General features: G+C 33.9%; 1 protein-coding gene and 1 long non-coding RNA gene across 2 annotated transcripts in view; one reads left to right on the top strand and one right to left on the bottom strand.

Moving 5' to 3' along the window:
• LOC143234319 (uncharacterized) overlaps positions 1 to 16,679 on the bottom strand; it is a 49,068-nt gene that overhangs the window by 18,031 nt on the left and 14,358 nt on the right. Inside the window, exon 2 of the long non-coding RNA XR_013018603.1 lies at positions 2,807 to 2,872. This is a non-coding gene — a long non-coding RNA (uncharacterized LOC143234319). The remainder of the gene's footprint in view (positions 1 to 2,806; positions 2,873 to 16,679) is intronic.
• Positions 1 to 16,679, top strand: part of LOC143234316 (uncharacterized) — a 46,425-nt gene that overhangs the window by 28,877 nt on the left and 869 nt on the right. Inside the window, exon 2 of the mRNA XM_076471604.1 lies at positions 8,352 to 8,645. Coding sequence (XP_076327719.1) covers positions 8,352 to 8,645 — 294 coding nt within the window. The remainder of the gene's footprint in view (positions 1 to 8,351; positions 8,646 to 16,679) is intronic.

Below are 16,679 nucleotides of genomic sequence, written 5' to 3'. Positions count from 1 at the left end.
TTGTTGGAGCTGTCGTCATGACATTGTTAGTCTGTTTAAGAAGTATTGTGTTTATTTAGTAGTTTGTTGGAGCTGTCGTCATGACATTGTTAGTCTGTATAAGAAGTATTGTGTTTATTTAATAGTTTGTTGGAGCTGTCGTCATGACATTGTTAGTCTGTTTAAGAAGTATTGTGTTTATTTAGTAGTTTGTTGGAGCTGTCGTCATGACATTGTTAGTCTGTTTAAGAAGTATTGTGTTTATTTAGTAGTTTGTTGGAGCTGTCGTCATGACATTGTTAGACTGTTTAAGAAGTATTGTGTTTATTTAGTAGTTTGTTGGAGCTGTCGTCATGACATTGTTAGTCTGTATAAGAAGTATTGTGTTTATTTAATAGTTTGTTGGAGCTGTCGTCATGACATTGTTAGTCTGTTTAAGAAGTATTGTGTTTATTTAGTAGTTTGTTGGAGCTGTCGTCATGACATTGTTAGTCTGTATAAGAAGTATTGTGTTTATTTAATAGTTTGTTGGAGCTGTCGTCATGACATTTCTAGCGTGTTAAAAAGTTATGTGTCTATTTAAACAGTAGTTTGCTGGAGCTGTTGTAACAGCATTTTTAACAATTCAAAAGTTTTGTGTCTATTTAATAGTTTGTTAGAGCTGTCGTCATGACATTATTTGTTTTTTTAATACGTTTTGTCGGTTTAATAGTAATTTATTGAAGTTGTCGTCATGACATTGGTCTGTTTAAAACGTTTTCTCTCCATTTAGTAGTTTAATACCATCATCACGACATTACAAGTACTTCATTTTGCAAAATGTTGAACTGACTTGCGATTTTTCGTTTTACTCGTGTTATGTGAAAGTTGTTCAAAGTGATAAAATTTAGTGTCGATTAGAAACTTCCAATGAAGAAAATGTTGAAAGCTGATGACAACGAAATAGTACTACCTCTCAGTGGCGAGTTCGAAGGAAAATAAAAACATTATAAATCGTATTCGAAACTTTGGTCCCGCTTTCCTGCCATCTATCGTAGAAAAGTAGTACTATTTAATGGTTTACGACCAGTTGGGAATGAGTTTGCTATCCACTTCTGAGTAACTTATCGCTTCTTGTCATCTGTTGCAGGAAAGCGGTACTATTCAAAAGTGTTCCAAATGGTTGATAACGTTTCAAAACTAATATAACACACTAAAAAAACAATTACAGTAAACAATTAACAATTCGTATTTCATGAGCTATGTTAATAAATTATTTAAAATGGTTTCCAATAAAGAAACCACATGTTGTAACTAAGAGCGTAACATTAATAAGGTTTGTTTGTTTTTGAATTTTACGCAAAGCTACACGAGGGCTAATAAGGAATGAATGCAATCCTCATAGAACTACAGTTTAAATATATTAGACTTCGTTCTTTAATACACTATGTCTTTCTCTGTATAAAATGTTTAGATTATTAAATATCCAGATTTTTGTTCATACATAAAGCTTTTATTTTATAAAGAACTCTACTTAGTGGCACAGTGGTATGTCTCTGGATACCCACCCCTAGGAACCGGGTTTAGATACCGGTAGTGAGCAGAGCACAGCTACCCATTTGTTTAGCTTTTTGCTTAATTCCAATACAAACAAACAATTTATAGATAAAAATGTAATTTATTAAACTCGACAAATATTGACAGCTGTCTACGTATACACATTCATTTTATTAGCGAACATAAACAAAATGTATTATTATTATTGCAGGAGTATTTTAATCTATTAATTATTTCCATTATGTACTCTCTATCTTACAAGTGAAACTTTTAGACAATTGTTTAAGTAACACGATTACATTTTTTAATGCAAATCTTTGTATGTATGTTTCAATTGTCAGGAGTTGTCAAGTTTCAAGTATTTTGCATACTGTATATTATACAGATTTTTACTGATTTATTAAGTATTATCCACTGTAGTTCTTTTTTGGAAGTTTATATTTTGCAACACAATTATATATCGAATGGTTTTGTAACTATTCCTTATAACTTCTGATAGCTGGTATTGCTTGGGTTTAAAAACACGTAATTTATTACTTACATATCTGGTACTGTTTGGTTTAATACTGTGTAATTTATTACTTGTATATCTGGTACTGTTTGGTTTAATACCATGTAACTTGTTACTTACGATAACCAGTGTTGCTTGGTAACATTACTTATGGTAACGGGTATCGTTTCGTTTAATAATATATAAGTTATTAATTATGATAGCTGTTGTTGTTTAGTACTGTAAATTTCATTGTAAGTTACGAAAAATTACTAAAAATGGGCGCAGCTACTTAAAGTTAAGTTTCAAATTATAATACCACTAAATGATGTCATCTATCAACTGTATCGTCATAACTAAAAAGTAACTAAGATAGTGATAGCGCCAATCTACTACAGCATATTGAATATAGAATTAATTAATATTACGCATCAATACACAATATGACTAAACCTGTAATCATTAGAATGTTAATAACAATTTCGGCTATTAGTCCAATAATATCTCACGATAATCGATCACCTGACAGTTTTAGATTAGCCCTGCATTCGTATACGAAGCCAACAACGTAAAGTAATTTTCCTAAGCGTTAAAATTAGTTTCAAGAAATAAGAATTACGTCAAATATTATAGCCTATAATATTAAAGTAAAATAGAATACGACATTACTTACAAATATATATATATATAAGCACCAGTGAATAACTCCTAACACACAACGAGCTTGAATATGTTTATAATACTTTATATTGCGATAGTATTACCATGGATTTAAAGTGTAGAGCGTTTTCAGAAACATACCTTATCTCGAACCTTGGAACTTTCGATCCGTAGCCCAGAACGCCAACCATTAGGTCAAATCCTCCTCTAGAAACAATAAAACAAAATGAAGTATTCAAACAAAATATGGACAATATAATATTAACAGTTTAACTCATAACTGTAGATACGATACAGAAACAATGTACGGAAATATGCTGCTTAGACAATAACAAAATTCATTACCACAAACTGTTATACTCTGAAAAGATTAAAATGTAATAAAAATATTAAAACCACAATCTAAGAAATATTACTCAGAAATTTACGATTCAATATGAACAAAGCTCATGACTTACAAAGTGTCAAATTGTATGAAATAAATATCAGTAAATTAATATTTGGCTTGTCATGGCCAAGTGCGTAAGGCGTGCGACTCGTAATTCGCGGGTTCGCGCCCGCGTCGCGCCAAACATGCTCGCCCTCCCAGCCGTGGGCGCGTTATAATGTGACGGTCAATCCCACTATTCGTTGGTAAAAGAGTAACCCAAGAGTTGGCGGTGGGTGGTGATGACTAGCTGCCTTCCTCTCTAGTTTTACACTGCTAAATTAGGGACGGCTCGGTGCAGTGGGCTAACAACATACTCACTTAAATACTTGTTGAAGAATCCACAAGCGATTGCGGCCCTATGTTCCTAGATGGAATCTAATGGTGATAACTAAACTAACTAACTAACTAAATTAATATTTAATACAACAGAAAACAAACTAACCTACTCAAGAAAAACCAAAATATAAACAGTACTGCTGAGATAGTTAAGTTTCACTATAAAACATGTACTACACTGAAAAAAAAGGTTATAAGACATATCACCAAGTAAATGAAGTTTCAGTTTAATAAAACACATTGCTAAGACAAAAACGGAAAATAATACATACTTTTCAGAATATTAACATTCGCCATAGCTGGATACACGACTCAGAGAAAACCAGAATACAAGAAATACGCTCAGCAAATTGAGATTCAGTATAACAAAATACTTTACTCAGAGAAAATAAAATATACCATCACATCAAAACCAAAAAGAACAATGTATTGCTCTCCGTATCTACTTGTTTTCTTCAAGGCTTCTTTTGCACTTCATGTTATCTTTTGTTGGTTTCACACTCTTTTGTACGTCTTGTTTAGGCCTATTCTGTTGGTTTCACAGTCTGTGTTGCGTCTCTTTTTTTTTTTTAGGCACATTCTGTTGGTTTTACACTTTCTGTTGTGCCTCTTGTTTAGTCCTTCCTGTTTCGGTCTATTCTGTTGATTTCACACTCTCTATTGCAACCATTGTTTAGTTCTTGGGCATCTCATGTTGGTTTCACACTCTCTATTGCAACTTTTGTTTAGCCTTTAGACATCTCATGTTGGTTTCACACTCTCTATTGCAACTCTTGTTTAGCCTTTAGACATCTCTTGTTAATTTCATACTCTCTTCAGTTCCTTTTCTTCAAGACTTTCGTCATTTTGGTGCACATTACATGTTGATATTTACAAACCATTAAACATGACGTATTCCCATACATTTCGTTGTCACTTTTGCTGCTCCCCTAGTGCAAGTGTTCAGTTAATTGCACCTTGATTGCGGTAGATGGACTCTGGGGAGCTCAAAGTAACCATCCTGATGAGTTATTTGATGACCGCCCTGCTGTCGCCGGTAGTTCCTGGCAAATATTTCTATTCACTAAACTGGTAAGGAGATTGCCTTTTGGAGACACAAAGTCCAAGTGACCGAGACGGAACTACTAGCCTGACAAACGAGGTTTTAAAGATTTTCCAGGATTATTTGCAGAAACAACGAACGTCTTTTGGCGCCATGAGACGACATATAAAGGCGACAAGTGATTTATAGCCTCGCTTGTGCTTGGTGGATCTGTACATTGGGTTGGAGGTCTTCCAAGCACGGGTATGTTTTTTTATTAGCTGACGACTGTGAATCAGATGGATAATATTTCTTCACATATCTTTAATGCTGTGAGCTTTCTATTACCGGTCTGATTTGTATGCACAATTACCAGTCGCTGTATTGTTATATATAGTTCCGAAGTAATATTACAAAACATGTTGAAATGTTTATTCAAATGGTCGTTATAATTGCTTATTGTACTAATAAGCTCTATATCTGAATCTAGAATCCTGTAAGTGCCAGTGAATTTAAAAAAATCTTTCGTTAAGAACCAAAAAGTTCGAAAACACTCGGTGCTCTGTTAATTATGTCAATAGATGGCGACACGTGCAAGTGCACCATTATGTCAGCTAAACAAGGATAAGCAGCTTCTATACAGATACAGTAAATTGGGTAAATATAATAAAAATTGTTGTTATATATAAAAAAGAAACATTATTTCTGTGATATTATAAAAAATTTCGTATTTTGTCCACTTTTCGACTAAATCACTGTTAAATAAGTGCAATCTTCCTGTTTGGAAACTCCAAACCTAAATTCTCGGATAACATTTGGTTTTCTTAAGCCTAAAAGAACAAAGCCCCTATCTATGTTTTGTCCACTACGGCTATGGTACCTTCGTTTCCAGTAGACCAAGATCACAGACCTTCCTCTGTGCCGCCCTCTGGTAGCGAAACGATATTCTTGATCAAAATCAGTTAGAGGTCGTTACTTAACCATTCATTTCCTCACATAATTATTTTATATTAGCAGACATCCATTTAAATATATCTTTTCAAAGATTCTACGCATTGCGAATTAAGAAAAAATCGAACAAACTTGGAGCCATGTTGGTAAATAATTTAGGTCTGCGATCTTTTTTTGTCTTGAAATTTTTACGTGTTCTAAAATAATTCTTGTAAGCTGAATAAAAAAATGATGTCCATTTTTCTCCGTCACTATACAGATTTCTCAGAAAACGTCATATGTACTTTTACATAAGTAAGTGATTTTCACTGAAATCAGGTCACATGTTGTGCTTAAAATGTTGACAACCACTGGCTATAGATTTCTCTACGTTAATCGCGACGTGATAGTTTTCAGTCGTTCTGGAACCCACGAGAAACACACTGCTAGTATATAAACTGTTAAAAGACTGCATGATGTATAATTTCTGAATAGTATTCATCGCTATGGCAACAAGAAGTTGTGTATAAGACTGACACGTGTACTGTTATATTTATGGTAAAATTGTTGTAAATTTGATTTAAATAAGATTTTTCTTCCCAATTTGTAAAAAAAATCGCTACGTGATACTAAAAATGAATACTATTTTCAAGTTCTGCACAGCTGAATTATATAAAATTAGCTATTTTTATGAACTTTTATGAAGTTTAACTTCGCAAACCTGTGTTATTTTCATAAATCACAATACGTGAAAAGACGCACGAATTTTTTTCTTTGCACGATAATAGTTTTATTTAATTTACTCTAATTTTTTGAGTGACAAAAATATCAAAGCTGCTTTTCTGAAATAAAACCTTACAGTAGTTTATTTACATAAGATGAACTAATCGGTTGAAACATTTTTATTAATTCTTAACAAACTTGAATTATTTAAACTTCAACAACCTTACACAAGATCAAAGGTCGAACTCGTTTTCAACACTAATAAGGTTGAGTAGAGAGTTTTGTTTTCAGATAATATTAGCTATATATTTATTAAATAAAACATTTACTGACCAGTCTCCTTGAAATTTTTATCTCTATTTTAATAATATTTATTCTTCTGTTTATAAGCTATATTTCGTCCGAGCTCTTGCTTGTTAAATAAAACCTAAAATTACGTTTGTTACTAAGTGGTATAACAAACAATACATTATTAATATTATCTCTCAGAAATGGTTTGTTTTGAATTTCGTTCAAAGTTACAAGAGGGCTATCTACGCTAGTCGTCCCTAATTTAGCAGTGTAACACTAGAGGGAAGGCAGCTAGTCATCATCACCCACAGCCAACTCTTGGGCTACTCTTTTACCGACGAATAGTGGGATTGATTGTAACATTATAACGCCCCCACGGCTGAAAGGGCGAGCATAGTAGTCCACAGGTTGGCGGTAAGTGTTTTTAATTAACTACCCACTCTCTACTCCACGAATTTAGGAATGGCTAACGTAAGTAGCCTTCGAGTAGCTTAGCACGAAATTCCACTAACAATAACAACATATTAACAAATGCATCCAATAAGTTAGAAACTTTACTAGAAAACACGTGCATTAATATACTAGCTGATATTAGGGTATATGATTGTACATATGAGCAAGATAGTTTTAGTTGAGTACAACTGTGACTGACTATTTCACGGTTGTTTGTTTTTCCTTTTTTGTAATTACCCACATTATTGTAAAAATGCCCGCACTCTGTTGTGGGGTTGAGAGGCGTCTGCATGATTCACAGAGCCCCTGATGTATCCACTCAGCTTTTCCATGGTTCTCGAATACTTCTATAACTACCCCGGAAAAAAAATGTACCCCAAAAAGTTGTTAGGACACTCGCCTTTGGCACCTGAACTAGTGTGTCAAGTTTGTTCCTGCTAGCCTGAGAGTGGGGTTATGAAAACAGTTCCAAAAAAGGTGCCCCCGGAATCTTCAGTGGGGGGGGGGAACAGGAATACAAAACTATGTGGTGTGTATTTAAGTTCAAAAACCAAAGAAGCTCACTTTTAGACATTCCTGTGTAACCTTCCGGTCGCCGTTTTAACCCCACCCCCTCGGTACCCTGATATGATTATTCCATATAGATAAGAACACCCCCGGGCCAACCGAGTTTGGTCATGCGTGGGAGAGGTTCGCTGACACAAATTTACGAACACGTGTGGTGAACTGATACAGATAGATGAATTTATTTTAACCTGGTAAAATTATTTATTTCGCATTTTTCGATGCAATAATACACATGAACTAATTACATTTAAACGAGCATAATTTAAATAAATGAAAAATAAATTCGATTCTTCTCTGTGTAATTGACTTGTTATAAATGCTATTTTACTTTGTTCGTCTTGTAGTTTCTTTATTAAAGTAGTTGTTTATGATTTTATAAATATATATATACACATATGTTTTCCTATATTTTAGGCTCGGCATGGCCAGGTGGTTAAGGTACTCGACAGGTAAACCGAGGGTTGCTGGTTTGAATCCCCATCACACCAAACATACTCGCCCTTTCAGCCGTTGGTGCGTTATAATGTGAAGGTCAATCCCACTATTCGTTGGTAAAAGAGTAACCCAAGAGTTGTCGGTGGGTGGTGATGACTAACTGCCTTCCCTCTAGTCTTAAACTGCTAAATTAGGAACGGCTAGCGCTGATAGCCCTTGTGTAGTTTTGCGCGAAATTCAAACTAAACCATATATTTTAAACGTCAAAATTTCCCCCTCTTGGAATTTTATATAACGAATTATCAACTTCCGTTTTCTTCATTTGTGTGAGAATGAATGCTGCCTACTTGAAGAGCACTGAAAATTGACAAAGTTCGGTTTTCTGGTTCCAGATCATAATTATAAATATCATCTTAACGTATAACACCAAAACCATTGCGAGTGTACACAAATCTTGATCGAGTTTAAGAGGTCTCTAATGAGCTTCCTCTTCGTTACAGGTAGTATGCTCACGTGTGTTTGCACTACCTCCCACTGCAAGTCCCAACACACTAACGTTTGTAACACCATCAGTATGTGCTACACCCAGTTCTTGGATAAAAAGGATGGATCTGACCCGCTGGTTCGAGGATGCATCACCACTAAGACGCCGCTACTGTGTGAAAACAGACGACCTGCAATTCTAAGTGTCGATTGGCCCATCTTGCTGTGTTGTAACTTCAGCCTGTGCAATAGAGACACCATACCCACAATTCCACCTTCGAGACTGGAAATAAACATGGGTGCTGCTTCAGGTAAAGTCAATTGCACTGATTGGTGGATACACAAAGAACGATTAATTTAAGTTTAATAATGAACCAAAAATACCTACTAGAAAAGAAGAAACTCAATTTCATTTACCATGTGCAAACGCAGGCTATGTTATTGTGTATGTAGTTTCTGTTATTGTAACTAGTCTGTGTTATTGTGTATGTAGTTTCTGTTATTGTAACTAGTCTGTGTTATTGTGTATGTAGTTTCTGTTATTGTAACTAGTCTGTATTATTGTGTATGTAGTTTCTGTTATTGTAACCAGTCTGTATTATTGTGTATGTAGTTTCTGTTATTGTAACCAGTCTGTATTATTGTGTATCTAGTTTCTGTTATTGTAACCAGTCTGTATTATTGTGTATCTAGTTTCTGTTATTGTAACCAGTCTGTATTATTGTGTATCTAGTTTCTGTTATTGTAACCAGTCTGTATTATTGTGTATCTAGTTTCTGTTATTGTAACCAGTCTGTATTATTGTGTATCTAGTTTCTGTTATTGTAACCAGTCTGTATTATTGTGTATCTAGTTTCTGTTATTGTAACCAGTCTGTGTTATTGTGTATCTAGTTTCTGTTATTGTAACCAGTCTGTGTTATTGTGTATCTAGTTTCTGTTATTGTAACCAGTCTGTGTTATTGTGTATCTAGTTTCTGTTATTGTAACCAGTCTGTATTATTGTGTATCTAGTTTCTGTTATTGTAACCAGTCTGTGTTATTGTGTATCTAGTTTCTGTTATTGTAACTAGTCTGTGTTATTGTGTATCTAGTTTCTGTTATTGTAACTAGTCTGTGTTATTGTGTATGTAGTTTCTGTTATTGTAACCAGTCTGTGTTATTGTGTATGTAGTTTCTGTTATTGTAACCAGTCTGTGTTATTGTGTATGTAGTTTCTGTTATTGTAACCAGTCTGTGTTATTGTGTATGTAGTTTCTGTTATTGTAACCAGTCTGTGTTATTGTGTATGTAGTTTCTGTTATTGTAACCAGTCTGTGTTATTGTGTATGTAGTTTCTGTTATTGTAACCAGTCTGTGTTATTGTGTATGTAGTTTCTGTTATTGTAACCAGTCTGTGTTATTGTGTATGTAGTTTCTGTTATTGTAACCAGTCTGTGTTATTGTGTATGTAGTTTCTGTTATTGTAACCAGTCTGTGTTATTGTGTATGTAGTTTCTGTTATTGTAACCAGTCTGTGTTATTGTGTATGTAGTTTCTGTTATTGTAACCAGTCTGTGTTATTGTGTATGTAGTTTCTGTTATTGTAACCAGTCTGTGTTATTGTGTATGTAGTTTCTGTTATTGTAACCAGTCTGTGTTATTGTGTATGTAGTTTCTGTTATTGTAACCAGTCTGTGTTATTGTGTATCTAGTTTCTGTTATTGTAACCAGTCTGTGTTATTGTGTATCTAGTTTCTGTTATTGTAACCAGTCTGTGTTATTGTGTATCTAGTTTCTGTTATTGTAACCAGTCTGTGTTATTGTGTATCTAGTTTCTGTTATTGTAACCAGTCTGTGTTATTGTGTATGTAGTTTCTGTTATTGTAACCAGTCTGTGTTATTGTGTATGTAGTTTCTGTTATTGTAACCAGTCTGTGTTATTGTGTATGTAGTTTCTGTTATTGTAACCAGTCTGTGTTATTGTGTATGTAGTTTCTGTTATTGTAACCAGTCTGTGTTATTGTGTATGTAGTTTCTGTTATTGTAACCAGTCTGTGTTATTGTGTATGTAGTTTCTGTTATTGTAACCAGTCTGTGTTATTGTGTATGTAGTTTCTGTTATTGTAACCAGTCTGTGTTATTGTGTATGTAGTTTCTGTTATTGTAACCAGTCTGTGTTATTGTGTATCTAGTTTCTGTTATTGTAACCAGTCTGTGTTATTGTGTATCTAGTTTCTGTTATTGTAACCAGTCTGTGTTATTGTGTATCTAGTTTCTGTTATTGTAACCAGTCTGTGTTATTGTGTATCTAGTTTCTGTTATTGTAACCAGTCTGTGTTATTGTGTATCTAGTTTCTGTTATTGTAACCAGTCTGTGTTATTGTGTATCTAGTTTCTGTTATTGTAACCAGTCTGTGTTATTGTGTATGTAGTTTCTGTTATTGTAACCAGTCTGTGTTATTGTGTATCTAGTTTCTGTTATTGTAACCAGTCTGTGTTATTGTGTATCTAGTTTCTGTTATTGTAACCAGTCTGTGTTATTGTGTATCTAGTTTCTGTTATTGTAACCAGTCTGTGTTATTGTGTATGTAGTTTCTGTTATTGTAACCAGTCTGTATTATTGTGTATGTAGTTTCTGTTATTGTAACCAGTCTGTATTATTGTGTATCTAGTTTCTGTTATTGTAACCAGTCTGTATTATTGTGTATCTAGTTTCTGTTATTGTAACCAGTCTGTATTATTGTGTATCTAGTTTCTGTTATTGTAACCAGTCTGTATTATTGTGTATCTAGTTTCTGTTATTGTAACCAGTCTGTATTATTGTGTATCTAGTTTCTGTTATTGTAACCAGTCTGTATTATTGTGTATCTAGTTTCTGTTATTGTAACCAGTCTGTATTATTGTGTATCTAGTTTCTGTTATTGTAACCAGTCTGTGTTATTGTGTATCTAGTTTCTGTTATTGTAACCAGTCTGTGTTATTGTGTATCTAGTTTCTGTTATTGTAACCAGTCTGTGTTATTGTGTATCTAGTTTCTGTTATTGTAACCAGTCTGTGTTATTGTGTATCTAGTTTCTGTTATTGTAACCAGTCTGTGTTATTGTGTATCTAGTTTCTGTTATTGTAACTAGTCTGTGTTATTGTGTATGTAGTTTCTGTTATTGTAACCAGTCTGTGTTATTGTGTATGTAGTTTCTGTTATTGTAACCAGTCTGTGTTATTGTGTATGTAGTTTCTGTTATTGTAACCAGTCTGTGTTATTGTGTATGTAGTTTCTGTTATTGTAACCAGTCTGTGTTATTGTGTATGTAGTTTCTGTTATTGTAACCAGTCTGTGTTATTGTGTATGTAGTTTCTGTTATTGTAACCAGTCTGTGTTATTGTGTATGTAGTTTCTGTTATTGTAACCAGTCTGTGTTATTGTGTATGTAGTTTCTGTTATTGTAACCAGTCTGTGTTATTGTGTATGTAGTTTCTGTTATTGTAACCAGTCTGTGTTATTGTGTATGTAGTTTCTGTTATTGTAACCAGTCTGTGTTATTGTGTATGTAGTTTCTGTTATTGTAACCAGTCTGTGTTATTGTGTATCTGTGTTAGTTTCTGTCTATTGTAACCAGTCTGTGTTATTGTGTATGTAGTTTCTGTTATTGTAACCAGTCTGTGTTATTGTGTATATGTAGTTTCTGTTATTGTAACCAGTCTGTGTTATTGTGTATGTAGTTTCTGTTATTGTAACCAGTCTGTGTTATTGTGTATGTAGTTTCTGTTATTGTAACCAGTCTGTGTTATTGTGTATCTAGTTTCTGTTATTGTAACCAGTCTGTGTTATTGTGTATCTAGTTTCTGTTATTGTAACCAGTCTGTGTTATTGTGTATCTAGTTTCTGTTATTGTAACCAGTCTGTGTTATTGTGTATGTAGTTTCTGTTATTGTAACCAGTCTGTGTTATTGTGTATGTAGTTTCTGTTATTGTAACCAGTCTGTGTTATTGTGTATGTAGTTTCTGTTATTGTAACCAGTCTGTGTTATTGTGTATGTAGTTTCTGTTATTGTAACCAGTCTGTGTTATTGTGTATGTAGTTTCTGTTATTGTAACCAGTCTGTGTTATTGTGTATGTAGTTTCTGTTATTGTAACCAGTCTGTGTTATTGTGTATGTAGTTTCTGTTATTGTAACCAGTCTGTGTTATTGTGTATGTAGTTTCTGTTATTGTAACCAGTCTGTGTTATTGTGTATGTAGTTTCTGTTATTGTAACCAGTCTGTGTTATTGTGTATCTAGTTTCTGTTATTGTAACCAGTCTGTGTTATTGTGTATCTAGTTTCTGTTATTGTAACCAGTCTGTGTTATTGTGTATCTAGTTTCTGTTATTGTAACCAGTCTGTGTTATTGTGTATCTAGTTTCTGTTATTGTAACCAGTCTGTGTTATTGTGTATCTAGTTTCTGTTATTGTAACCAGTCTGTGTTATTGTGTATGTAGTTTCTGTTATTGTAACCAGTCTGTGTTATTGTGTATGTAGTTTCAGTCTGTGTTATTGTGTATGTAGTTTCTGTTATTGTAACCAGTCTGTGTTATTGTGTATCTAGTTTCTGTTATTGTAACCAGTCTGTGTTATTGTGTATCTAGTTTCTGTTATTGTAACCAGTCTGTGTTATTGTGTATCTAGTTTCTGTTATTGTAACCAGTCTGTGTTATTGTGTATCTAGTTTCTGTTATTGTAACCAGTCTGTGTTATTGTGTATCTAGTTTCTGTTATTGTAACCAGTCTGTGTTATTGTGTATCTAGTTTCTGTTATTGTAACCAGTCTGTGTTATTGTGTATCTAGTTTCTGTTATTGTAACCAGTCTGTGTTATTGTGTATGTAGTTTCTGTTATTGTAACCAGTCTGTGTTATTGTGTATGTAGTTTCTGTTATTGTAACCAGTCTGTGTTATTGTGTATGTAGTTTTTGTTATTGTAACCAGTCTGTGTTATTGTGTATGTAGTTTCTGTTATTGTAACCAGTCTGTGTTATTGTGTATGTAGTTTCTGTTATTGTAACCAGTCTGTGTTATTGTGTATGTAGTTTCTGTTATTGTAACCAGTCTGTGTTATTGTGTATGTAGTTTCTGTTATTGTAACCAGTCTGTGTTATTGTGTATGTAGTTTCTGTTATTGTAACCAGTCTGTGTTATTGTGTATGTAGTTTCTGTTATTGTAACCAGTCTGTGTTATTGTGTATGTAGTTTCTGTTATTGTAACCAGTCTGTGTTATTGTGTTTCTGTTATTGTAACCAGTCTGTGTTATTGTGTATGTAGTTTCTGTTATTGTAACCAGTCTGTGTTATTGTGTATGTAGTTTCTGTTATTGTAACCAGTCTGTGTTATTGTGTATGTAGTTTCTGTTATTGTAACCAGTCTGTGTTATTGTGTATGTAGTTTCTGTTATTGTAACCAGTCTGTGTTATTGTGTATCTAGTTTCTGTTATTGTAACCAGTCTGTGTTATTGTGTATCTAGTTTCTGTTATTGTAACCAGTCTGTGTTATTGTGTATCTAGTTTCTGTTATTGTAACTGCGTTAGTCTGTAGTTATTGTGTATGTAGTTTCTGTTATTGTAACCAGTCTGCGTTATTGTGTATGTAGTTTCTGTTATTGTAACCAGTCTGCGTTATTGTGTATCTAGTTTCTGTTATTGTAACCAGTCTGTGTTATTGTGTATCTAGTTTCTGTTATTGTAACCAGTCTGTGTTATTGTGTATCTAGTTTCTGTTATTGTAACCAGTCTGTGTTATTGTGTATCTAGTTTCTGTTATTGTAACCAGTCTGTGTTTTGTGTATCTAGTTTCTGTTATTGTAACCAGTCTGTGTTATTGTGTATCTAGTTTCTGTTATTGTAACCAGTCTGTGTTATTGTGTATCTAGTTTCTGTTATTGTAACCAGTCTGTGTTATTGTGTATCTAGTTTCTGTTATTGTAACCAGTCTGTGTTATTGTGTATCTAGTTTCTGTTATTGTAACCAGTCTGTGTTATTGTGTATCTAGTTTCTGTTATTGTAACCAGTCTGTGTTATTGTGTAGGTAGTTTCTGTTATTGTAACCAGTCTGTGTTATTGTGTATGTAGTTTCTGTTATTGTAACCAGTCTGTGTTATTGTGTATCTAGTTTCTGTTATTGTAACCAGTCTGTGTTATTGTGTATCTAGTTTCTGTTATTGTAACCAGTCTGTGTTATTGTGTATCTAGTTTCTGTTATTGTAACCAGTCTGTGTTATTGTGTATCTAGTTTCTGTTATTGTAACCAGTCTGTGTTATTGTGTAGGTAGTTTCTGTTATTGTAACTAGTCTGTGTTATTGTGTATGTAGTTTCTGTTATTGTAACCAGTCTGTGTTATTGTGTATGTAGTTTCTGTTATTGTAACCAGTCTGTGTTATTGTGTATGTAGTTCCTGTTATTGTAACCAGTCTGTGTTATTGTGTATCTTCACATACACATTGTGTGTTATTTAATGGATAGTTTCTGTTAACTACTAATGTAGAAAACTTGCCTTGGTTGAGTTGGCGCAACATTGACACTGATTAAACAAAGTAAGGAAGGCCAACACTAGCCAGTCGTACAGAGACGAGCCTTTCTTTAAAAGTAAACAATGAGTCACCTCTTGCCTAACCAAACGTTGCTTTGAGAAGACTTCCCGTTAACGCCAAACAACATTTTTGGAGTTTCATCTTGTTTTCGAAGAACAACATCGAGTCCTAAACTTATGTAAAGTTTCACATGAGAAATTGGTATGATGGATTTTCTCTTGTTCAAAGTTACCATCAAAATATGGCAATTTCTGAACGATTGGCTCATAGTTCTGGTTTCTACTAGAATGATGGCAATTCTAGAAATATTTCGAATGCATTTGTGTATATGTATTTCAACACATTCATAAAGATGAAATACGTGTTTGTTTGCACCCTAACTCCTGCGATCCTATTGGACAAATCTCAACCAAAATTTGATAAATCAGAACCAAACTTGACACAGGTAGATTATGAGGGCTTGGTAACCCCTCTGATTTCTTATTGATAAGATTCTTAAAAAAAAAACAGAATGTCTTTCTTTTCAATATTAGTACCTTTATGTATTGTTTTTGCATTTTTGATCTTTCTTATATTGGGAAATGTAATCGCAGTTTCCTTTTCTTTGTTACAAACGTGTTTTATTTTGCCCATTCAACTGACGAGTACTCCAGCTATCTTTTGAAATAACTAATTTTTATGTCTACAAGACCAACTCGGTTGGAACTTAAGTTTTTCATAATTTTTTTTAAATGACAAGATTGATGGTATTCGTTTAAATAACTCTTTTATTCTGTTTTCCCTCTGATGTTTTCGTGAACCATGTAGTTATCAAATAACTTTTGGATTTAATTTAGACGAGTGTTTCACTAGTTAGCTGATATTGGATTTTGCATATCTGCTTCTATTGTGGCGTTTGCGCTACGCTCGACTCGTAATATGAGGGTCGCGGGTTCGAATCCCTGTTATACCAAATATGCTCGCCTTTTTAGCTGTGGGGGCGTTATTATAATTTACGGTCAATCCCACTATTCGTTTCGTAAAAGAGTAGCCCAAGAGTTGGCGGTGGGTGGTGATGACTAGCTGCCTTCCCTCTAGTCTTACACTGCTAAATTAGGGACGGCTAGCACAGATAGCCCTCGTGTAGCTTTGCGCGAAATTCAAAAACAAACAAACCAATTAGGCTTTCAGTTCAAAATTAAGGATTGCGATGCACCAATAGATTTTATGTAGCGTTGCGAAAATTCCTAATAAGAGAAACGAAAGTGCTTCTTATCTCCAATGGTCCCCAGGTGGAACAGCAGTAAGTCTACGGAATTACAACACTAAAATCCGGGGTTGGATTCCCCGTGGTGAACACTGTGGATAGCTTCAGCAAGTAAACACACTCTTTTCAAAGAGTCCCCGAGTGACACAGTGGTATGTTTGCAGACTCGCTTCGCTACCAATCGGGTTTCGATACCCGCGATTGGCAGAGCACAGGTAGCCCATTGTGTAGCTTTGTGCTTAATTCTAAAGAAACAAACTTTCCAATGATTCATGAATTATCTTGGCGAAAATTTTCTTTTCCTTTTAGCCCTTTATTTAGCTTTCTCATATCATTTGAGAACTATTGTCTATGAACTGGAAGGTTTTAATAAATGTATTAATAGCTTCAGGAAACGTGTTATATATAGCAAGAAATACCATCATAGTCAGAACAGCAAGGAAACTTTAGTACACTTTAATTTTAGTATTTTCTAGTGAAACCGTTTTATTTTAATATATCAATATATTTAAGTATGAGTAACTTGGAATATCAGTATTGTTTAATGAATTGAC

Source organism: Tachypleus tridentatus, chromosome 12 (assembly GCF_004210375.1).
Source record: "Tachypleus tridentatus isolate NWPU-2018 chromosome 12, ASM421037v1, whole genome shotgun sequence".
Taxonomy (NCBI): Eukaryota; Metazoa; Arthropoda; class Merostomata; order Xiphosura; family Limulidae; genus Tachypleus; species Tachypleus tridentatus.
The sequence above is the reverse complement of the archived record's forward strand: the minus strand, read 5'-3'. Positions and strand labels throughout refer to the sequence as shown.